General features: G+C 45.4%; 1 protein-coding gene across 1 annotated transcript in view; it reads right to left on the reverse strand.

Moving 5' to 3' along the window:
- Positions 1 to 1,803: 1,803 nt before the first annotated feature.
- LOC112221569 (espin) overlaps positions 1,804 to 24,086 on the reverse strand; it is a 137,302-nt gene continuing 115,019 nt past the window's right edge. Inside the window, 3 exon segments of the mRNA XM_042304359.1 lie at positions 1,804 to 3,457; positions 7,987 to 7,998; positions 8,356 to 8,435. Of these exon segments, the coding sequence (XP_042160293.1) occupies positions 3,310 to 3,457; positions 7,987 to 7,998; positions 8,356 to 8,435 (240 nt within the window). The 3' untranslated portion in view covers positions 1,804 to 3,309.

A 24,086-nucleotide genomic window follows, 5' to 3' on the forward strand; every position in this document is an offset into this window, starting at 1 on the left:
TCATTATATATTATGTTTGATACACTTGCAAAAAATGTACACCCAATACATATGAAGTAAACCTGTAGCACATTTTCTGACATTGGGGATGCCCATATACTGTATGTTTTATATACACATTGAGAAAGACACGTCTGGCACATTTCTGAGGACCAACAACTCCAGCCACAGCATTAGTGCACATCATCCTACGAAACCAACAATGTGTCAACGGTCATTTCTAAAAAAAGAGAATGCCCGAGTTACCTATAGTTTGGTCCCTTGACCAAAAAAAACTACAACATTTACCTAGAAAAAAAACAGTAGGTGGATTGAAAATATAGTAAGTGAGAGAGAGAGAGAGAACTCTCCTCTAGTAAAAGGATCTGCTCATAAAATATTACATTCCAAGGTTTACTGGTGAAAGCCAGATAAAGGACACTGATATATTTGTGGGACTTTTGCAATATTCAGTGTGCTGATGAGACTTCTGTTATGATTGTGCTCCTGATATTTTATACATCGATAAAAGAAAACATGTTTGCTTGTTGAACTCATAGCGATTTGCTAAATGTTATGTGTTTTTTAATTAGCATGATTGTGGAGTGTTCAATCCTCTGCTTGGATAACAAGAGATGTGCTTTTGGTTGGACAACACAGTCAATTATGACATCCATAAGACACATGCAACACAAACAATTCACCATGATCACAATAAGGGCATTGAAAAGTTTTTCATAGCGAAAAATGTGTTTTTTAATTAGCATGATTAAATGCTCAAACTAAATGTTGTGTTTTTTAATTAGCAAAAATATAAAAGAGATGTGCAAACACAGTCAATTATGACATCCATAAGACACATCCCAAATTTCATGAGCTTGAAATAAAATGCAAACTCCAACATGACCCATTTTCATGAGCCAAATAAAACATCCCAGACATTTTCCATACGCACAAAAAGTTTGTTTCTCTTAAATGTTGTGCACACGTGTTTACAAAGTTAACTAGCTTTCCTAGTTAAATAAAGGTTAAATAAAAAATTGTAAAACTATTTACATCCCTGTTAGTGAGCATTTCCCCTTTGCCAAGACTATCCATCCACCTGACAGGTGTGGCATATCAAGAAGCTGATTAAACAGCACGATCATTACACAGGTGCACCTTGTGCTGGGGACAATAAAAGGCCAATCTAAAATGTGCTGTTTTCTCACACAATGCTACAGATGTCTGAAGTTGAGGGAGTGTGCAATTAGCATGCTGACTGCAGGAATGTCCATAGCTGTAGCCAGATACATTAAATTCTCTACTGTAAGCCTCCTCCAATGTCGTTTTAGAGAATTTGGCAGTACATCCAACCGACCTCACAACCACGTGTAACCATGCCAGCCCAGGACCTGCACATCTGGCTTCTTTACCTGCAAGATCAAAGAATTTCTACACAAACTGTCAGAAACCTTTTTGGGGAAACTCATCTGCCTGCTCATCGTCCACACCAGGGTCTTGACCTGATTGCAGTTAGACTTTGTAACTGACTTCAGTGGGCAAATGCTCACCTTCGATGGCCTGGATGAATCCCGGTTTCAACTGTACCGGGCAGATGGCAGACAGCATGCATGGCTTCGTGTGGGTGAGCGGTTTGCTGATGTCAACGTTGTGAACAGTGTGCCCCATGGTGGCGGTGGGGTCATGGTATAGGCAGGCATAAGCTATGGACAACGAACACAATTGCATTTTAGATACCGTGACGAGATCCTGAGGCCCATTGTCGTGCCATTTATCCTCCTCCATCACCTCATGTTTCAGCATGATAATGCACGGCCACATGTCACAAGGATCTATACACAATTCCTGGAAGTTGAAAATGTCCCAGTTCCATGGCCTACATACTCAGACATGTCACCTCAATGAGCATGTTTGGGGATGCTCTGGATTGGCGTGTACAGCGGTTTGTTTCCGCCAATATCCAGTAACTTCGCACAGCCATTGAAGAGGAGTGGGACATTCCACAGGCCACAATCAACAGCGTAAAGGAGATGTGTCACAATGCAAATGGTGGTCACACCAGATACGGACAGCTTTTCTGATTCACTACTTTTTAAAAAAGGTATCTGTGACCAGTCTGTATGTGAAATCCAAAGATTAGGGCCTAATGAATTCATTTCAATTGACTGATTTCCTGATATGAACTGTAACTCAGTAACATCATTGAAATCATTACATGTTGCTTTTATATTTTTGTTCAGTGTTATTTTTTTACTTAAATTACGTTATCCACAACTAACAATATTAATAAACCCATTTTAAATGACTTATGGTTGCAGTTACCCATATGATATTAATGTACAAAATAACAGATACAGGAGGGACTTTATCTATTTCCTGTTTCAACAATATCTCTGGAAGTTCAGATGGGGTCAATGAAAAATAGCATCGTTAAGTAGAATATAGGTCTTTGTGCAATACATGGAGATGATATATACAGTATCAAAATGCCATTGCTTATTATGTTAACCATGACATTTTCCATCCTAAAAGCAAACCTACAGTAGAATACAACAGTCTAGTTTTAGAGCTCAATTATCAATGTAAGTGTGGGTGAATCAAATGCAGAGAAAACAGATCGTGGACAGTTTTTCTATTTATGACAAACTGCTCAACCTATAGCAATGACAACTTTTCCCACAATGGCCAACAAGACAGACCAACATTGACAAAGGTTGTTCAAGTGTGTGGAATTGTGTGGGAAATTCCTACAAAGTCATGTTAAATAATGTAAAGTAAAGCTAGTGTATATGATTCAAGTCTAAGGGTCTCATACAGTTGCGATACGTACAGTAATTTAGTCAAATGTTTTGACAGGAAAAAAGGGGTAGGAGCATCTATTCAATGTGCTCATGTTGTCCTTTGAATCAGACACCGCTAACGTTGCGACACGTACAGTTTTTGTCCACGGGACCTTGGTGCGGCCACACCATTTCAGGATGGCAGAGCTGCAAAGCATGTTGGGAGGTGGCATGGTCCTGTTTGGTGGGTCGTCACTAGTTAACACAGCCACAAAGTCATAATTACGGCTAAACTCTGCCTATTTCTATAATTTCACGTTTATTTTCAACCTAACCCGAATAACCTTAAATGAATGCCAAAATGTACATTTTTGTAGCTAATTTTGCCTTTGTGGCTCTGTAATCTGACTTTGTGGCTGTGTTATCTAGTGGAAACCTGGTTGGGGTGGGGTGCGATGAGGTTTGGGTATGGGAGGGGATTTTGGTAGTGGTTGGGGGTTGGTTGGTTGACATTGAAGGGGAAGAGGGTTGGATGGGGATGCGCTATCTACTGTTTCGCTATGTCTCCTTTCTTCAGGATGATCTGCCGTTGCCATGGCGCCAACTTGCTCTCGTTGTAACCCATGGTCCGTAGTCGCTCCTGCTCTTTCTTCTCCCCGCTCTCCTTTGCCTTGTTTGCAAGCTCCTCTTCTTTTCTGAGTGCACCAATAAGAGGGAAGGTGAATACAAGGTGTCAGTGTGATTCAATGTGTGACTGTTTCAGCTTGTATTAAGAAACAATTGCCTGATTCTGGGCCAACCCGAACTCTACTGTGCTGTCTTTGATATGTTATTAGGTCACTATTACCCTGGGACCCAGTCTGTTTAGCTCACCTCTCATTGTCTGTCATGACACGGAGTACAATGAGTGGTATGTAAGCACAAAACAGATTCTGGATTTTAGGCTAGGTCACCACAGTCAAATGTAAATATTTGAGATGGCCTTAAATTAGCTGGGAGTTTAAACTTTTGGGACAATTCTATTGGTTCCATTGTACCGGGCAAACCAAAGCTCAAGTATTTGACCCTGGTCTGGTAACAATGAATACTTTTGGTACCTCCTATAACTGGTTACCACCTGGTAAACAAACATTACGGTGTAATTTCTAAATACATACCAGGTAAAGAGACTTCTGCCTTATGGAGGATTTAACTAACTTTTAAACGTGTCGTATTACAATGTGCAGGATCAATGAGTTAGTCACCTAACGCTGATTGCTGCAACATTTGAGGGCTGATACGTCAATATAATGCCATGCTTGCCTTTAGTTGATCCATTTTATATAATGTCTTACGAATATTTATTATATGAGAGTTTGACTGCTTCATTATAACTCTGTAGGGGGATGTATGAAATGATGGGTGTTATTCTAATATTACTGACCAGTAGTTGGAAACCTTGATCTTTTCAGTCCATGTGAAACCAAAAACCTGCATGCTATATGGCATCACTACTAACCAGGATTCCCATGCAACCTTTTTATGTGAGTAAAGTACGTGTCGGATAAAGAATGTCACAACAGGGATAATGGAAAACAGCTCATTTTTTGGTAAACTTTCTAAATGTTGACAAAGCAAAACACGCTAGACAATGTGGGATCTTTTTGTCTCGGTAAAATCTATTATGCGAGAAAGGGTGGCGTAAATGCGCAAATATTGATATAATAACCATCATATCGAAGTAAACATGGAGTCACGCAATGATATGTTGTGTGGTGCTCCCACTAAGACTCGGGAAAGCATGCTGTTTATTGGGCTACGGATTCAATCATTTGTATTTTATTATTGAACCTTTATTTTGCCAGGGAAGACATAGTGAAACCTAGGTCTCCTTTCCAAATGCGCTCTGTATAATACAACACACACACATACACAGTGCCTTTGGAAAGTATTCAGATCTTCACTTTTCACACTTTACCCCCGTTACAGCCTTATTTAATAAGCCTTACAGCCTCGTTAAAATTCAGCAATCTACACACTATACCGCATAATGACAAAGCAAAAAGAGGTATCGACATTTTTGCTAATTTATTTAAAATAAAATAAAAATTATTATATAAACATAAGTATTCAGACCCTTTGCTCTGAGACTTGAAATTTATCTCAGGTGCATCCTGTTTCCATTGATCATCCTTGAGATGTTTCTACAACTTGATTGGCATTCACCTGTGGTAAATTCAATTGATTGTACATGATTTGGTTGTATTTGATTGTACATGATCACACACCTGTCTATATAAAAAAGGTCCCACAGTTAACAGTGCATGTCAGAGGAAAAACCAAGCCACAAGTTTGAAGGAATTGTCCGTAGAGTTCCGAAACAGGATTGTGTCGAGTCACAGATCTGTGGAAGGGTACCAAAACATTTTTGCAGTATTGAAGGTCCCCAAGAACACAGTGGCCTCCATCATTCTTAAATGGAAGAAGTTTGGAAACCACTAAGACTCTTCCTAGAGTTGGCCGCTCGGCCAAACTGAGCAATCGGGGGAGAATGGACTTGGTCAGGGAGGTGACCAAGAACCTGAGGGTCACTCTGACAGAGCTCCAGAGTTCTTCTGTGGAGATGAGAGAACCTTCCAGAAGGACAACCATCTCTGCAGCAATCCACCAAATCAGGCCTTTATAGTAGAGTGAACAGACGGAAGCCACTCAGTAAAAGGCACGACGGCCCGCTTTAAGTTTGGTCTGATGAAACCAAGATTGAACTCTTTGGCCTGAATGCAAAGTGTCACATCTGGAGGAAACCTGACACCACCCCTACGGTGAAGTATGGTGGTGGCAGCATCATGCTGTGGGGGTGTTTTTCAGTGGCTGGGACTGGGAGACTAGTCAGAATCAAGGGAAATATGAACTGAGCAAAGTACAGAGAGATCCTTGATGAAAACCAGCTCCAAAGCGCATAGGACTTCAGACTGGGGTGAAGATTGATCTTCCAACAGGACAATGACCCTAAGCACATAGTCAAGACAATGCAGGAGTGTCTTCTGGACAAGTCTCTGAATGTGCTTGAGTGGACCAGCCAGAGCCCGGACTTGAACCCAATCTAACATCTCTGGAGAGACCTGAAAATAGCTGTGCAGCGACACTCCCCATCCAACCTGACGGAGCTTGAGAGGATCTGCAGAGAAGAATGAGAAAAACTCCCCAAATACAGGTGTGCCAAGCTTGTAGCGTCACACCCAAGAAGATTTGAGGCTGTAATCGCTGCCAAACGTGCTTCAACAAAGTACTGAGTAAAGGGTCTGAATAATTATTTAAATGTGATATTTCAGTAAAAATTAGTCTGAAAGTTTTTAAAATGTCTGTCATTATGTGGTATTGTGCAGAGATTGATGAGAGAATCAAACAATTGAATACATTTTAGAATAAGGCTGTGTAATGTAAAAAAAAGTCAAGGGGTCGGAATACTTTCTGAATGCACACACACACACACACACACACACACACACACACACAAAAAAAAAAAATTTGGACACCAACTCATTCCAGGGATGTTATTTTTTGCTTTTTTTACATTGTAGAATAACAGTGAAGATGTCAAAATTATGAAATAACACACAGAATCATGTAGTAACCCAAAAAGTGTTTAACAAATCAAATTATTTATGACAGCTTGGCACACTCTTGGCATTCTCTCAACCAGCTTCAGCTAGAATGCTTTTCCAACAGTCTTGAAGAAGTTCCCACATATGCTGAGCATGTGTTGGCTGCTTTTCCTTCACTCTGTGGTCCAACTCATCCCAAACCATCTCAATTGGGTTGAGGTTGGGTGATTGTAGAGGCCAGGTTATCTGATGCAGCACTCTGTCGCTCTCCTTCTTGGTAAAATAGCCCTTACACAGCCTGGAGGTGTGTTGGGTCAGTGTCCTGTTGAAAACAAATGATAGTCCCACTAACCCCAAATGTGATGACGTATCTTTGTAGAATGCTGTGGTAGCCATGCTGGTTAAGTGTAGCTTGATTTCGAAATAAATCACTGACAGTGTCACCAGCAAAGCATCCCCACACCAACACACAACCTCCTCCATGCTTCACGGTGGAAATGAGATGTCTGTTACTTGAACTCTGTGACCTTATCCTCTGCAGCAGAGGTAATTCTGGGTATTCCTTTCCTGTGGCGGTCCTCATGAAAGCCAGGTTCATCATAGCACTTGATGGTTTAAGTGACTGCAATTGAAGAAACTTTCTAAGTTCTTGAAATGTTCCATATTCACTGACCTTCATGTCTTAAAGTAATGATGGACTGTCATTTCTCTTATTTGACCTGTTCTTACCATAATATGGACTTGATCTTTTACCAAATAGGGCCACATTCTGTATGCCCCCCCCCCAACCTTGTCACAACACAACTGATGGGTTCAAACGCATTAAGGAAATAAATTCCACAAATTAACTTAACAAGGCACACCTGTTAATTGAAATGCATTCCAGGTGACTACCTCATGAAGCTGGTTGAGAGAATGCCAAGAGTGAGCAAAGCTGTTATCAAGGCAAAGGGTGGGTACTTTAAAGTATCTAAAATACATTTAGATTTGTTTCACACTTTTTTTGGTCACTTCATGATTCTATATGTTTCATAGTTTTGATGTAGAAAATAGTAAAAATAAAGACAAACCCTTGAATGAGTGTGTGTCCAAACTTTTTACACCATAATGTGCAAATAAATTCATTGAAAATCCTACAATGTGATTTTCTGGATTTTTGTTTCTCCTTTTGTCTGTCATAGTATAAGTGTACCTATGATGAAAATTACAGGCCTCTCATCTTTTTAAGTGGGAGAACTTGTACAATATATACACACACAAAAACACAGTCTGGGAAACACAAATAAAACAAAAGTCACACAGAAAAACAGCTGCATTACTCCACAAAAAAGCAATACTATAAATTGCCCAAACGGCATCAGAACATCAAGATTAAATGTATTTTAAATTTGATCCAAAAATACAGTGCACATTCTCTATGTAACACATTGTTATTCGGTACGTTGGAATTTAACTGCCAAAGTTGTTTTTTTCCGCAATACACACAACCTTTTGTAGGTTGTGGGAAAATGCACATATTGTTTTTATGTGGATTTTAGAATATTTGCATTTAAAATCTGTTGCAAATTGGATGGAAACCAAGATCATGATAATAGTTTGTGGCATATTATAAATGAACATTTTATAGAATGTTTTCTTACCTTTTTTGCCCCCTGTCCGACCCGGAGAAGTTAGGCACAAAAAGGAATGTAAGGAAATACAGTATTAATACATTCAAAACGTTCCTTAACGACTCCAGGAAATGATGTGTATAGTGGTTATAGGTAGCTAGCTAGCTATATGCTCTAAATATTTCAGGATCTACATGACTTTTTTTAATCAACCCACCCAACACAACTTGAGGGGGGAAAAGAGAAGATAAAAAAAAAACATTAACCAAGGCAAACAGACAAACAACCGGAGAAATTGACAGAAGGGAGGACAAATCAGAGACCATTAAAGAGATAATGGTGTAACAGTGTAAGCTCCTGATTGGAGTAATGGGATGGGTAGCACCGCCTCTCACTCACTTCTCTTCATCAAGCTTTTTCTTGATGATGTCCCTTCGCCATCCTGGCATGGACGCCAGGCGTGCCACCTCCTCATCCACCTGCAGAGGACCAAACGCACAAGAGCCCGTCACAATGGGGCCCACACTTTAAACACTGTCCCTGCCCAACTCCACTACTACAGTCTTCCCATTAGTCTCCAAGGAACTGACACTTTTCCCATCCTTTATTGTTTCTCCAATGATGTAGCTCACAAAGGTGAAGCACCTGATTATGGACCCTTTATAATGCTTACATAGTATGGCTGAAACATCCACTGTGAAGAGCTGGCATCGAATACCATTTAAAAAACATTTCAAATACATTATCTGTTGCTTTGTTGAGCTTGCGTGGCGCAAGGTATCAAATAGAGTAGTCACAAAACTGCAAACCTCACCCATCTGGCATTCCAGCCAAGCTAAAGCAATTTCTAATAAAATTTGAACCCAGGTCTAGACCTTATCAGCTGACTCTGGGCCCAAGAAAGTGAAGGTAACCTGCCTAAATGACTACCACCCTCGGTAGCCATGAAGTGCTTCGAAAGGCTGGTCATGGCTCACATCAACACCAGACCCACTCCAATTTGAATACCACCCCAACAGATCCACAGATGATGTAATCGCACTCCACACAGCCCTTTCCTACCTGGACAAAAATAACACCTATGTGAGAATGCTGTTCATTGACTACAGCTCCGCAATCAACACCATAGTACCCACACTAAGCTAGGGATCCTGGGACTAAACACCTCTGCAACTGGATCCTGGACTTCCTGACGGGCCGCCCCCAGGTCGTGAGGATAGGTAACAACACATCTGCCATGCTGATCCTCAACACAGGGTTCCTTCAGGGGTGAGTCTCCTCCTGTACTCCCTGTTCACCCTTCGACTGCGTGGCCAAGCACAACTCCAACACCATCATTAAGTTTGCTGATGACACAACAGTGGTAGGCCTGATCACCAACAATGATAAGACCGCCTATAGGGGAGAGGTCAGAGACCTGACTGTGTGGTGCCAGGACAACAACCTCTCCCTTAATGTAAACAAGACAAAGGAGCTGATCGAGGACTACGGGAAAAGGCGGGCCTGTAGTGGAGCGGGTCGAGAGTTTCAAGATCTTTGGCATCCACATCACCAACAAACTATCATGGTCCAAGCACACCAAGACAGTCGTGAAGAGGGCACGACAAAACCTTTTCCCCATTGGGAGATTGAAAAGATTTGGCATGGGTCCCCAGATCCTCAAAAAGTTCTACAGCTGCACATTTGAGAGCATCCTGACCGGTTGCATCACCGCCTGGTATGGCAACTACTCGGCATTCGACCGTAAGGCGCTACAGAGGGTAATGCGTATGGCCCAGTACATCACTGGGGCCAAGCTTCCTGCCATCCAGGACCTATATACCAGGCGGGGTCAGAGGAAGGCCAAATAATTGTCAAAGACTCCAATCACCCAAGTCATAGACTGTTCTCTCGGCTACCGCACGGCAAGCGATACCGGAGAGCCAAGTCTAGGTACAAAAGGCTCCTTAACAGATTCTACCCCCCAAGCAATAAGACTGCTGAACAATTAAACAAATGGCCACCCAGACTATTTACATTGACACCCCCCCCTTTGTTTTTACACTGCTGCTACATGCTGTTTATGATCTATGCAGTCACTTTACCCCTACTTTCAACTAACCTGAACCCCCTGAATATAGCTTCATTATTGTGTTGCTTTTTATTTTTGACTTCAGCTTATTTTGTAAATCTTTTCTTAACTCCATTTCTTGAACTGCATTGTTAGTTAAGGGCTCGTAAGTAAGTATTACACAGTAAGGTCTACACCTGTTGTATTCGGCGCATGTGACAAATCAAATGAGATTTGGAGAGCCAGTTTTAAGTGACTGAAACCCAGCTCATTGCAGACAGGTTGTGGACAGTGCACACACACTGCCTGAAACCCGTCTCTTTCAGGTCCTAATTAGAGGATGGGAGCCATCTTGGATTTCTCATTTTCACCTGGCTACAGATCCATTATCCCTCGCATCCCTCTCACCCCACAGCGTTTCACTGGCCCTAGCCAACAGTATCCGTGTAAGCTTAGCTCTCTACACATTGCATTTCTTATGGTTTCTTATGGTTCCCCTGGGAACTCTAGAATGGGAGTAAAAATATGTGATGTAATTTGATAGAAAGTGAGACAAAGCCAGTTTAATGCTACCTATACAACAGCACAGCAGCCATTGTAGATTTACATGGTTGTATGCTAATTGCATCATAGAAAAGGCGTGCGCTGTCGCAGTCGGAAGGCATCCATTCATACCTGGACGAGTAACAAGAACGGTTGCTGTTTAGGGAATGCATGGAAATTCCTTGAAGTCTTCATGTTGCAAGGCAGTACTCTTGAGCTAATAGAACTGATAGAACTGATAAGCCACAGTATTGGTCTTTGCCTATTGTATATATACATGTGCCCTGAACTTGGTAAGAAATTGAAATATGGATTGTTAAATGGTCCTTTGAACATGGTGCCCTTTCTTGCCATGATAAAATATGGACATTTAGATTAGAGGTGACACAAAAACCCAATTGATAAAATCCACTCAGAGGGAGAATTTCTCGTGTCAGCGCTCTTAAGATTCCTTCTCAAAACCCATTGGATGAGAAAGCCAGAGGTCCCACCCCTGTGACCTTCTCCTCCAATGGGTTTGAGAAGGAGGCGATGAGAGAGGACGTGAGGAGTATTCAATTAAGATTCTCCTAGAGCCTCAGACCTACTCATTCAATTCATCAAGGGGCTTTATTGGCATGTAAAATGAACAGTAAATATTACACACAGATCCAAAAGAATAAAGACATTTCAAATGTCTTTATGTCTATATACAGTGTTGTAACGTTGTGCAAATAGTTAAAGGAAAAAAGGAAAAATAAGTAAATATGTATTTACAATGGTGTGTGTTCTTCACTGGTTGCCCTTTTCTTGTGGCAACAGGTCACACATCTTGCTCCTGTGATGGCACACTGTGGTATTTCACCCAATAGATATGGGAGTTTATCAAAATTGGATTTGTTTTCAAATTCTTTGTGGATCTGTGTAATCTGAGGGAAATATGTGTCTCTAATATGGTCATACATTTGGCAGGAGGTTAAGAAGTGCAGCTCAGTTTCCACCTCCTTTTGTGGGCAGTGAGCACATAGCTGGTCCGCTCGAGAGCCAGGTCTGCCTACGGCGAACTTTCTGAATAGCAAGGCTGTGCATAGTCAAAGCTTTCTTTAATTTTGGGTCAGTCACAGTGTTTCTGCCAGTGTGTATTCTCTGTTAAGGGCCAAATAGCATTTTAGTTTGCTCAGTATTTTTGTTAATTCTTTCCAGGGGGTCAAGTAATTATATTTTTGTTTTCCCATGATTTGGCGGAGTCTACTCACTACACATCATTTTCCTCCCCTTGAATCTCTGGGTTGGTAAAGATACAGCAGGTGGACTCGATTTAGCTCACCCAGCACACCAGATGTAGCTCACCCAGCACACCAGATTTAACTCCCCCAGCACACCAGATGTAGCTCACCCAGCACACCAGATGTAGCTCACCCAGCACACCAGATGTAGCTCACCAGATGTAGCTCACCCAGCACACCAGATTTAACTCCCCCAGCACACCAGGTGGGCGGGGATTCCCATATGGAAAAGATAAGAATTCTGTTCAATTATTCTATATGTTCTACCTGGAACTTGTGATTAATATATATGGCAGCAGTTTCATAAAATATTCTTGTAATATTTGACTTGTATGGGTGGGTAACATTTAGACAGAACAGAAATGTTTTGTATAAAAAAATACAAGACATAGAAGGCTTAGCTTACAAGGCCTCATATACATGGGACATACACATTTCAAAGCACTTGCACTGTCTGACATTGACACACAAAATGTCACCCTTATTGAAAAAAGAAGCAAAGTCCGCCGTGAGGACGAGCAGGAGCTGGAATGCTGAAGGAGGGAGAACAGGGGAGAGGGCGGAGCAGCAGGAGGAGGAAGGGGAAAAGGAGGGAGAACAGGGGAGAGGGCGGAGCAGCAGGAGGAGGAAGGGGAAAAGGAGGGAGAACAGGGGAGAGGGCGGAGCAGCAGGAGGAGGAAGGGGAAAAGGAGGGAGAACAGGAGAGGGCGGAGCAGCAGGAGGAGGAAGGGGAAAAGGAGGGAGAACAGGGGAGAGGGCGGGGCAGCAGGAGGAGGAAGGGGGAAAGGAGGGAGAACAGGGGAGAGGGCGGGGCAGCAGGAGGAGGAAGGGGGAAAGGAGGGAGAACAGGGGAGAGGGCGGGGCAGCAGGAGGAGGAAGGGGGAAAGGAGGGAGAACAGGGGAGAGGGCGGAGCAGCAGGAGGAGGAAGGGGAAAAAGTGGGAGAACAGGGGAGAGGGCGGAGCAGCAGGAGGAGGAAGGCGAAAAGAGGGAGAACAGGGGAGAGGGTGGAGCAGCAGGAGGAGGAAGGGGGAAAGGAGGGAGAACAGGGGAGAGGGCGGAGCAGGAGGAAGGGGGGGGAAAGGAGGGAGAACAGGGGAGAGGGCGGAGCAGCAGGAGGAGGAAGGGGAAAAGGAGGGAGAACGGGAGAGGGCGGAGCAGCAGGAGGAGGAAGGGGAAAAGGAGGGAGAACAGGGGAGAGGGCGGAGCAGCAGGAGGAGGAAGGGGAAAAGGAGGGAGAACAGGGGAGAGGGCGGAGCAGCAGGAGGAGGAAGGGGAAAGGAGGGAGAACAGGGAGAGGGCGGAGCAGCAGGAGGAGGAAGGGGGAAAGGAGGGAGAACAGGGGAGAGGGCGGAGCAGCAGGAGGAGGAAGGGGAAAAGGAGGGAGAACGGGAGAGGGCGGAGCAGCAGGAGGAGGAAGGGGAAAGGAGGGAGAACAGGGGAGAGGGCGGGGCAGCAGGAGGAGGAAGGGGGAAAGGAGGGAGAACAGGGGAGAGGGCGGAGCAGCAGGAGGATGAAGGGGAAAAAGAGGGAGAACAGGGGAGAGGGCGGAGCAGCAGGAGGAGGAAGGGGAAAAGGAGGGAGAACGGGAGAGGGCGGAGCAGCAGGAGGAGGAAGGGGAAAAGGAGGGAGAACAGGGGAGAGGGCGGAGCAGCAGGAGGAGGAAGGGGAAAAGGAGGGAGAACGGGAGAGGGTGGAGCAGCAGGAGGAGGAAGGGGAAAAGGAGGGAGAACACGGGAGAGGGCGGAGCAGCAGGAGGAGGAAGGGGAAAAGGAGGGAGAACAGGGGAGAGGGCGGAGCAGCAGGAGGAGGAAGGGGAAAAGGAGGGAGAACACGGGAGAGGGCGGAGCAGCAGGAGGAGGAAGGGGAAAAGGAGAGAGAACACGGGAGAGGGCAGAGCAGCAGGAGGAGGAGGGGAAAAGGAGGGAGAACACGGGAGAGGGCGGAGCAGCAGGAGGAGGAAGGGGAAAAGGAGGGAGAACACGGGAGAGGGTGGAGCAGCAGCAGGAGGAGGAAGGGGAAAAGGAGGGAGAGGGAGGAGAAAAGCAGAAGGAGTAAGAGGAAAGGGGAAAGCAGGAGGTGAAGAAGAGGGAAAGCAGGAGGTGAAGAAGAGGGAAAGCAGTCTTGTCCCATCGCTGCAACTCCTGTACGGACTCGGGAGAGGCAAAGGTTGAGAGCCGTGCGGCCCCTGAAACACAACCCAGACAAGCTGCACTGTGTCTTGACACAATGCCCACTTAACCCGGAATCCAGCCGCACCAATGTGTCGGAGGAAACACTGTACACCTGGCGATAGTGTATGGTGTCGGCATGCATTGCGCCCAGTCCGCCACAGGAGTCGCTTAGAGCGCGATGCGACAAGGATGTCCCTGTTGGCCAAACCCTCCCCTAACCCGGACATCGCTGGGCCAATTGTGTGCCGCCCCATGGGTCTCCTGGTTGCGGCCTGGAACCAGGATCTCTAGCGGCACATCTAGCACTGCCTTAGACCACTGCGCCCTTATATTTGAATGTGAAACTTATAAAGGTAAGCATTTATTTTGTATAGGTTATATTGTCAGAACGTATACCTTTTCTGTAATATTTATAGATGACTCATGTATTTTTTCTCATATGTCATACCATATCTATGTAGGAAATTAAATCATGCATGTCATATATGGCAAACAAGTTAACACATATACGCCACTGACATAAGGAAAAACTTGCCAGATACTTCGATTACTTCATCAATTTTTGTACTCATCTTCTGCCATACAAGATTCTTATCGCATTTTCATAATTCTTTACCATACGGGTTGGTACATTAGAACTGATGGAACGGACCCAAAAGTGAAAAACATGGCCAAACGATGCACTGGGTGAGTTAAATTGAGAAAACCTAGTCATGCTAGCATTGAAAAGTCGTACTCTAGGGATGTTGTAGAGCATGAACCTGCAGGAGCAAGTCACTGCTTTGATGTTTGCAGAGAACAATAGGGTGTTGTCCAGGGTCACGACAAGGTTCTTTGCACTCTGGGAGGGGACCACTGTGGAGTTGTCAACCGTGATGAAGAGGTCTTGGAGCAGACATGCCTTCCCCGGGAGGCAGAGCAGCTGTTTGGTCGAGGTTGCGCAAAGGTGGTGGGCCGATATCCAAGCCGAGATGTCTGCCAGGCACGAAGAGTTGCATGTTGCCACCTTGTGTGTCAGAAGGGGGGGAAGGAGAAGAATAGTTGAGTGTCATCCAAATAGTAATGATAGGAGAGACCATGTGAGGATATGACAGAGCAGAGTGACTTGGTGTGAAGAGAAAAGGGCCTAGAACCAAGCCCTAGTGGACACCAGTAGTGAGAGCACATGATGAAGACACAGATCCTCTCCACACCACCTGTTAGGAGCAACCTTCCAGGTAGTGTGCAATCCTGGAGTGTGCAGAGCGTGAGAGGGTAGAGAGGAGGATCTAATTGTTGTCGAAGGCAGCGGAAAGATGTCGGAGGATGAGAACAGAGGAGAGAGAGTCAGCTTTGCAGAGCGTCTGTGACACAGAGGAGAGCGGTCTCAGTGGAGTGAGCCGCCCTGAAGCCTGACTGGTTAGGGTCAAGAAGATCGTTCTTAGAGAGATAATGAGAGAGTTGGTCAGAGACATTACGCCAAAGTGTTTTGGAAACAAAAGAAAGGGACATGGGTCTGTGGTTTAATGTCAGAGGAGTCGAGTGTTAGTTTCTTGACAAGGGGAGCGACAGGCCATCTTGAAGTCAGAGGGGACGCAGCCAGTGGTCAGGGATGAGTTGATGCGGGAAATGAGGTCTCCAGAGATGGTCTGGAGAAGGGAGGATGGGGTCAAGTGGGCAGGTTGTTGGGCGGCTGAACATCACTAGTCACAGGATTTCATCTGGAGAGAGAGGGGAGGAAGAGGTCAAGGTGTAGGGTAGTTCTGTTTGAGTTGGATCAGTGGGCTCAGTAGGCAGAGTGAATGAGGTCGTCAACCTTTTTTCCAAAGTGGTTAACAAAGTCGTCAGCAGAGAGGGAGGTGGTGGATGGTTAATGAGGTATGGGAAAGTGGAGAATGGTTTCCCAGGGATGGAGGTTAGAGTGGTAGAAAGTGCCTTTAGCAGCAGATACAGATGAAGAGAAGGTGGAGTGGGAGTGGAAGGATAATCCTCCAGAAGTGACGTTTTCCTCTATTTCAGCTCAGCTGCCCGCAGACCTACTGTTAGCACACAGTCGATCAGCCACGGAGTGGGAGTGGAAGGATAATCCTCCAGAAGTGACGTTTTCCTCTATTTCAGCTCAGCTGCCCGCAGACCTACTGTTAGCACACAGTCGATCAGCCACGGAGTGGGAGTGGAAGGATAATCCTCCAGAAGTGACGTTTTCCTCTATTTCAGCTCAGCTGCCCGCAGACCTACTGTTAGCACGCAGTCGATCAGCCACGGAGTGGGAGTGGAAGGATAATCCTCCAGAAGTGACGTTTTCCTCTATTTCAGCTCAGCTGCCCGCAGACCTACTGTTAGCACGCAGTCGATCAGCCACGGAGTGGGAGTGGAAGGATAATCCTCCAGAAGTGACGTTTTCCTCTATTTCAGCTCAGCTGCCCGCAGACCTACTGTTAGCACGCAGTCGATCAGCCACGGAGTGGGAGTGGAAGGATAATCCTCCAGAAGTGACGTTTTCCTCTATTTCAGCTCAGCTGCCCGCAGACCTACTGTTAGCACACAGTCGATCAGCCACGGAGTGGGAGTGGAAGGATAATCCTCCAGAAGTGACGTTTCCCTCTATTTCAGCTCAGCTGCCCGCAGACCTACTGTTAGCACGCAGTCGATCAGCCACGGAGTGGGAGTGGAAGGATAATCCTCCAGAAGTGACGTTTTCCTCTATTTCAGCTCAGCTGCCCGCAGACCTACTGTTAGCACACAGTCGATCAGCCACGGAGTGGGAGTGGAAGGATAATAGGCCCTCCAGAAGTGACGTTTCCCTCTATTTCAGCTCAGCTGCACGCAGACCTACTGTTAGCACGCAGTCGATCAGCCACGGAGTGGGAGTGGAAGGATAATAGGCCCTCCAGATGTGACGTTTTCCTCTATTTCAGCTCAGCTGCCCGCAGACCTACTGTTAGCACGCAGTCGATCAGCCACGGAGTGGGAGTGGAAGGATAATCCTCCAGAAGTGACGTTTTCCTCTATTTCAGCTCAGCTGCCCGCAGACCTACTGTTAGCACACAGTCGATCAGCCACGGAGTGGGAGTGGAAGGATAATAGGCCCTCCAGATGTGACGTTTTCCTCTATTTCAGCTCAGCTGCCCGCAGACCTACTGTTAGCACGCAGTCGATCAGCCACGGAGTGGGAGTGGAAGGATAATCCTCCAGATGTGACGTTTTCCTCTATTTCAGCTCAGCTGCCCGCAGACCTACTGTTAGCACACAGTCGATCAGCCACGGAGTGGGAGTGGAAGGATAATCCTCCAGAAGTGACGTTTTCCTCTATTTCAGCTCAGCTGCCCGCAGACCTACTGTTAGCACACAGTCGATCAGCCACGGAGTGGGAGTGGAAGGATAATCCTCCAGAAGTGACGTTTTCCTCTATTTCAGCTCAGCTGCCCGCAGACCTACTGTTAGCACGCAGTCGATCAGCCACGGAGGGACAGCCAGTAGGGAGTGGAGGATAATCCTCCAGAAGTGACGTTTTCCTCTATTTCAGCTCAGCTGCCCGCAGACCTACTGTTAGCACGCAGTCGATCAGCCACGGAGTGGGAGTGGAAGGATAATAGGCCCTCCAGATGTGACGTTTTCCTCTATTTCAGCTCAGCTGCCCGCAGACCTACTGTTAGCACACAGTCGATCAGCCACGGAGTGGGAGTGGAAGGATAATCCTCCAGAAGTGACGTTTTCCTCTATTTCAGCTCAGCTGCCCGCAGACCTACTGTTAGCACGCAGTCGATCAGCCACGGAGTGGGAGTGGAAGGATAATCCTCCAGAAGTGACGTTTTCCTCTATTTCAGCTCAGCTGCCCGCAGACCTACTGTTAGCACACAGTCGATCAGCCACGGAGTGGGAGTGGAAGGATAATCCTCCAGAAGTGACGTTTTCCTCTATTTCAGCTCAGCTGCCCGCAGACCTACTGTTAGCACGCAGTCGATCAGCCACGGAGTGGGAGTGGAAGGATAATCCTCCAGAAGTGACGTTTTCCTCTATTTCAGCTCAGCTGCCCGCAGACCTACTGTTAGCACGCAGTCGATCAGCCACGGAGTGGGAGTGGAAGGATAATCCTCCAGAAGTGACGTTTTCCTCTATTTCAGCTCAGCTGCCCGCAGACCTACTGTTAGCACACAGTCGATCAGCCACGGAGTGGGAGTGGAAGGATAATCCTCCAGAAGTGACGTTTTCCTCTATTTCAGCTCAGCTGCCCGCAGACCTACTGTTAGCACGCAGTCGATCAGCCACGGAGTGGGAGTGGAAGGATAATCCTCCAGAAGTGACGTTTTCCTCTATTTCAGCTCAGCTGCCCGCAGACCTACTGTTAGCACGCAGTCGATCAGCCACGGAGTGGGAGTGGAAGGATAATAGGCCCTCCAGATGTGACGTTTTCCTCTATTTCAGCTCAGCTGCCCGCAGACCTACTGTTAGCACGCAGTCGATCAGCCACGGAGTGGGAGTGGAAGGATAATAGGCCCTCCAGATGTGACGTTTTCCTCTATTTCAGCTCAGCTGCACGCAGACCTACTGTTAGCACGCAGTCGATCAGCCACGGAGTGGGAGTGGAAGGATAATAGGCCCTCCAGATGTGACGTTTTCCTCTATTTCAGCTCAGCTGCACGCAGACCTACTGTTAGCACGCAGTCGATCAGCCACGGAGTGGGAGTGGAAGGATAATAGGCCCTCCAGATGTGACGTTTCCCTCTATTTCAGCTCAGCTGCACGCAGACCTACTGTTAGCACACAGTCGATCAGCCACGGAGTGGGAGGGGAAGGTCGCGGACGAAAGTGGACCGTGAGTAACAAAGGATGCGGAAAGTGAAGAGAGTACGGTTGAAGAGCCGGAGTCAGGAGACAGAAGGATTTAGCAGACGGGAGAGAGGATAGGATAGGAGAGAGTACTGGATGAGAGAAAGCAAAGATTACGGCGGCACATGACCATCTGGGTAGGGGCTGAGTGGGTAGGGTTGGGGGAGAGAAAAGGAAACAAAGTAGTGATCAGAGACCTGGAGGGGGGTTGCAGTGAGAATAGTAGGTGAACAGCCTGTAGTGAAGATTAGGTCAAGCGTACTGCCTGCCTTGTGAGTGGGAGGTAGGGCTGACCACAATTAGTCGACTGGTTGATTGTTAGGCTGTTGGTCGACCGAGATTGTTTTAGTCGAGCAGTAACAAAAATATATACAGTACCAATCAAAAGTTTGGACACCTACTCATTCCAGGGTTTCCCTTTATTTTTACTATTTTCTACAATGTATAATAATAGTGAAGACATCAAAACTATGAAATAACATATATGGAATCATGTAGTAACCAAAAAAGTGTTAAACAAATCAAAATAAATGTTATGATTTGAGCAATCCTTTGTCTTGATGACAGCTTTGCACACATTTGGCATTCTCTCAACCAGCTTCATGAGGAAGTCACCTGGAATGCATTTCAATTAACAGGTGTGCTACAGGAAACTAGGCGTATGTCGCAAGTCACGACTTCACAGGAGAGACATTTTAACGTTACCATTTTTTTTATTTTATCAAAATGCATTTTTTTGGCAGAAATTCCTTGTGGAACATGTGCACTTTCATAATAACAAACATGTATGCCATCTGTAAATACAAATAAAATGGTTAAATTACAAGCCTTGTTGGTTTAGCCACAGAGAAAGAAGCAACCTTTCCACTAGCCATGATTGGCTGAGATAATGAGTTTATTTTTTATTTTACCTTTATTTAACTAGGCAAGTCAGTTAAGAACAAATTCTTATTTTCAATGACGGCCTAGGAACAGTTGGCTGGACATGCCGAGAGAGGAGTTCAGATTGGTCTGCCATATAGAGAACTTCTGTCTATTTGAGTTGGTCACTGTTGATAATCCTGTCGAACGCAGCTTTAAAAATGTGTTGTGTAATGGAGCTGCATAAGTGTTGCTCTCCACTTTCTGGAGGATCGAGTTTTTTGAAATCAGTGGAATTAGAATATGATAGCTAAAGAGATGGAGAAAACACCTGTCTCCGGATTACATCTTCAAACGAAGGGCAACCGTGGCATGGCATTCCTGACAGGGTGAGGCGTCCATCATGCATGATGTATATGGGTAAGATAGATATTACACATTTCTAATTTTGACAAAGTGGTTTCATTTCAAACTTGAAGTGTATGGTTCGCTAGCTAGCTATGTTACTGGCTGGCTCCCTAGCCAACGTTACGTGTATTATTTGTATCCCAGAACCGCTTGCTTTGCTAGTTAGAGCTTAATTGTTAGCCAGTTAACGTTGAACCTGGTTGGTTAGCTCCCAGCAGATTCACGCAGGGTAGTAAGAACATGATTTGGCATTGTGTTAATTGTTGTTTAACTAGCTAACGTTAGCTGGCTGGCTCGTTAGCTAACGTTACGTGTATGACGTTATTATTCGTATCCTAGAGCTGTTTGCTTTGTTAGTTAGAGGCTAATGTTAGCTAGCTTACATTGAACCTGGTTAACTCCCAGCAGATTCGGGGCAGTGTTGCAATCTCCTGCAAAGATAGCCTGCAGAGTTCTGTATTACTATCCAAGGCTGTAACCAAACAATTCAAGCTTCTACTAACAATCCACCTTTCCAGAAACAAGTCTCTCACTGTTGCCGCTTGCTACAGACCTCCCTCTGCCCCCAGCTGTGCCCTCAATACCAAATGTGAATTGATTGCCCCCCATCTATCTTCTGAGCTCGTGCTACTAGGTGACCTAAACTGGGACATGCTTAACACCCCGGCCATCCTACAATCAAAGCTTGATGCCCTCAATCTCACACAAATTATCAATGAACCTACCAGGTACAACTCCAAATCCGTAAACACGGGCACCCTCATAGATGTCATCCTAACTAACTCACCCTCCAAATACACCTCTGCTGTTTTTAATCAAGATCTCAGCGATCACTGCCACATTGCCTGCATCCGTAATGGGTCTGCGACCAAACGACCACCCCTCATCACTGTCAAACTCTCCCTAAAACACTTCTGGGAGCAGGCCTTTCTAATTGACCTGGCCGGGGTATCCTGGAATGACATTGACCTCATCCCGTCAGTAGATGATGCCTAGCTATTCTTTAAAAGTGCCTTCCTCACCATCTTAAATAAGCATGCCCCATTCAAAAAATGTAGAACTAGGTATATATATAGTCCTTGGTTCACTCCAGACCTGTCTGCCCTTGACCAGCACAAAAACATCCTGTGCCATTCTGCATTAGAATCGAATAGCCCCCGTGATATGCAACTTTTCAGGGAAGTTAGGAACAAATACACACAGGCAGTTAGGAAAACTAAGGCTAGATTTTTCAAACAGAAATTTGTATCCTTTAGTACTAACTCAAAAAGGTTCTGGGACACTGTAAAGTCCATGGAGAATAAGAGCACCTCCTCCCAGCTGCCCACTGCTCTGAGGCTAGGAAACACTGTCACCACCGATAAATCCACAATAATTGAGAATTTCAATAAGCATTTCTCTACGGCTGGCCATGCTTTCCACCTGGCTACCCCTACCCCGGTCAACTGCCCGGCACCCTCCACAGCAACCCGCCAAAGCCCCCACCATTTCTCCTTACCCAAATCCAGATAGCTGATATTCTGAAAGAGCTGCAAAGTCTGGACCCCTACAAATCAGCCGGGCTAGACAATCTGGATCCTCTCTTTCTAAAATTATCTGCCGAAATTGTTGCAACCCCTACTTCTAGCCTGTTCAACCTCTTTCGTATCGTCTGAGATTCCCAAAGATTGGAAAGCTGCCGCGGTCATCCCCCTCTTTAAAGGGGGTGACACTCTAGACCCAAACTGCTACCGACTTATATCTATCCTACCCTGTCTTTCTAAGGTCTTCGAAAGCCAAGTTAACAAACAGATTACAGACCATTTCGAATCCCACCGTACCTTCTCCACTATGCAATCTGGTTTCAAAGCTGGTCATGGATGCACCTCAGCCACGCTCAAGATCCTAAACGACATCATAACCACCATCGATAAGAGACATTACTGTGCAGCCATATTCATCGACCTGGCCAAGGCTTTCGACTCTGTCAATCACCACATTCTTATTGGCAGACTCAACAGCCTTGGTTTCTCAAATGATTGCCTTGCCTGGTTTACCAAGTACTTCTCTGATAGAGTTCAGTGTGTCAAATCGGAGGGCCTGTTGTCCGGACCTCTGTCAGTCTATGGGGGTGCCACAGGGTTCAATCCTAGGGCCGACACTCTTCTTTGTATACATCAATGATGTTGCTCTTGCTGCTGGTGATTCTCTGGTACACCTCTACGCAGATGACACCATTCTGTATACTTCTGGCCCCTCTTTGGACACTGTGTTAACTAACCTCCAGACAAGCTTCAATGCCATACAACTCTCCTTCCGTGGCCTCCAACTGCTCTTAAACGCAGGGGAAACTAAATGCATGCTATTCAACCGATCCCTGCCCGCACCTGCTAACCCGTCCAGCATCACTACTCTGGATGCGTGGACAACTACAAATACCTAGGTGTCTGGTTAGACTGTAAACTCTCCTTCCAAACTCACATTAAGCAACTCCAGTCCAAAATTAAATCTAGAATCGGCTTCCTATTTCGCAACAAAGCATCCTTCACTCAAGTTGCCAAACATACCCTCGTAAAACTGACCATCCTTACGATCCTCGACTTCGGTGATGTCATCTATAAAATAGCCTCCAACACTCTACTCAACAAACTGGATGCAGTCTATCACAATGCCATCCGTTTTGTCACCAAAGCCCCATATACCCACCATTGCGACCTGTACGCTCTCATTGGTTGGCCCTCGCTTCATACTCGTCGCCAAACCCACTGGCTATAGGTTATCTACAAGTCTCTGCTAGGTAAAGCCCCGCCTTATCTCAGCTCACTGGTCACCATAGCAGCACCCACTCGTAGCACGCGCTCCAGCAGGTATATCTCACTGGTCACCCCCAAAGCCAATTCCTCCTTTGGTCGTCTTTCCTTCCAGTTCTCTGCTGCCAATGACTGGAACAAACTGCAAAAATCTCTGAAGCTGGAGACTCATATCTCCCTCACTAGCGTTAAGCACCAGCTGTCAGAGCAGCTCACAGATCACTACACCTGTACATAGCCCATCTGTAAACAGCCCATCTAGCTACCTCATCCCCATACTGTATTTATTTATTTGTCTTGCTCCTTTGCACCCCAGTATCTCTACCTGCACATTCATCTTCTGCACATCTACCATTCCAGTGTTTAATTGCTATATTGTAATTACTTCGCCACCATGGCCTATTTATTGCCTTAACTCCCTTATCTTACCTCATTTGCACTCACTGTATATAGACTTTTTGTTTTCTTTTGTTCTACTGTATTATTGACTATGTTTTGTTTATTCTATGTGTAACACTGTGTTTGTGTCGAATTGCTATGCTTTCTCTTGGCCAGGTCACAGTTGCAAATGAGAACTTGTTCTCAACTAGCCTACCTGGTTAAATAAAGGTGAAATTAAAATGTAAAAAAAGTTAAACATTTATGCAGGGTAGTAATTATTTGGCACTGTGTTCATTGTTGTTTAACTAGCTAACATTAGATGGCTGGCTTGCTAGCGAACTTCACATGATAGGTGTACAACACAAACTCCTACATGTTGTTTACTTAGCTAGCTACATGTGTTAAGCTATGGTGTACAACACCTGTTGAATATGGCCGGTGTCAGTAAACGTCGGCCAAAAAGCATAATGAAATTGTTGCCAGCAGAGCTGGTTAGGCTGTTTTCATGTTATCCAGAGAGAAACAAATCATCGGCGAGAGCGTCAAGCGTGGAACTCTAAACTCTCCCAAGAGCGAAACGAGATGGGTGGGGGTAAAGCTTAAGAGGGTGTGAACAATGCTGAATGGGTGCAGACAAAAAAAATAGCTCTTCACTAAAGGCCATTTTCTCAAAAGTGAGTTTACATGTTTATCAACTTTGAAAGCAGAATTACTTTCTCATTGTTCCTCAAAAATGCAGTGCATTTTGTAGCTCTGAGTCTCTACTTTTATCTCATGTAAAAAAAACACAATTTCAAATGTTGCTACATAAGACCAGATCCAGATGGCAAGAACAGCTCAAATAAGCAGAG

The sequence above is a fragment of the Oncorhynchus tshawytscha genome, linkage group LG22, assembly GCF_018296145.1.
Source record: "Oncorhynchus tshawytscha isolate Ot180627B linkage group LG22, Otsh_v2.0, whole genome shotgun sequence".
Classification (NCBI taxonomy): domain Eukaryota; kingdom Metazoa; phylum Chordata; class Actinopteri; order Salmoniformes; family Salmonidae; genus Oncorhynchus; species Oncorhynchus tshawytscha.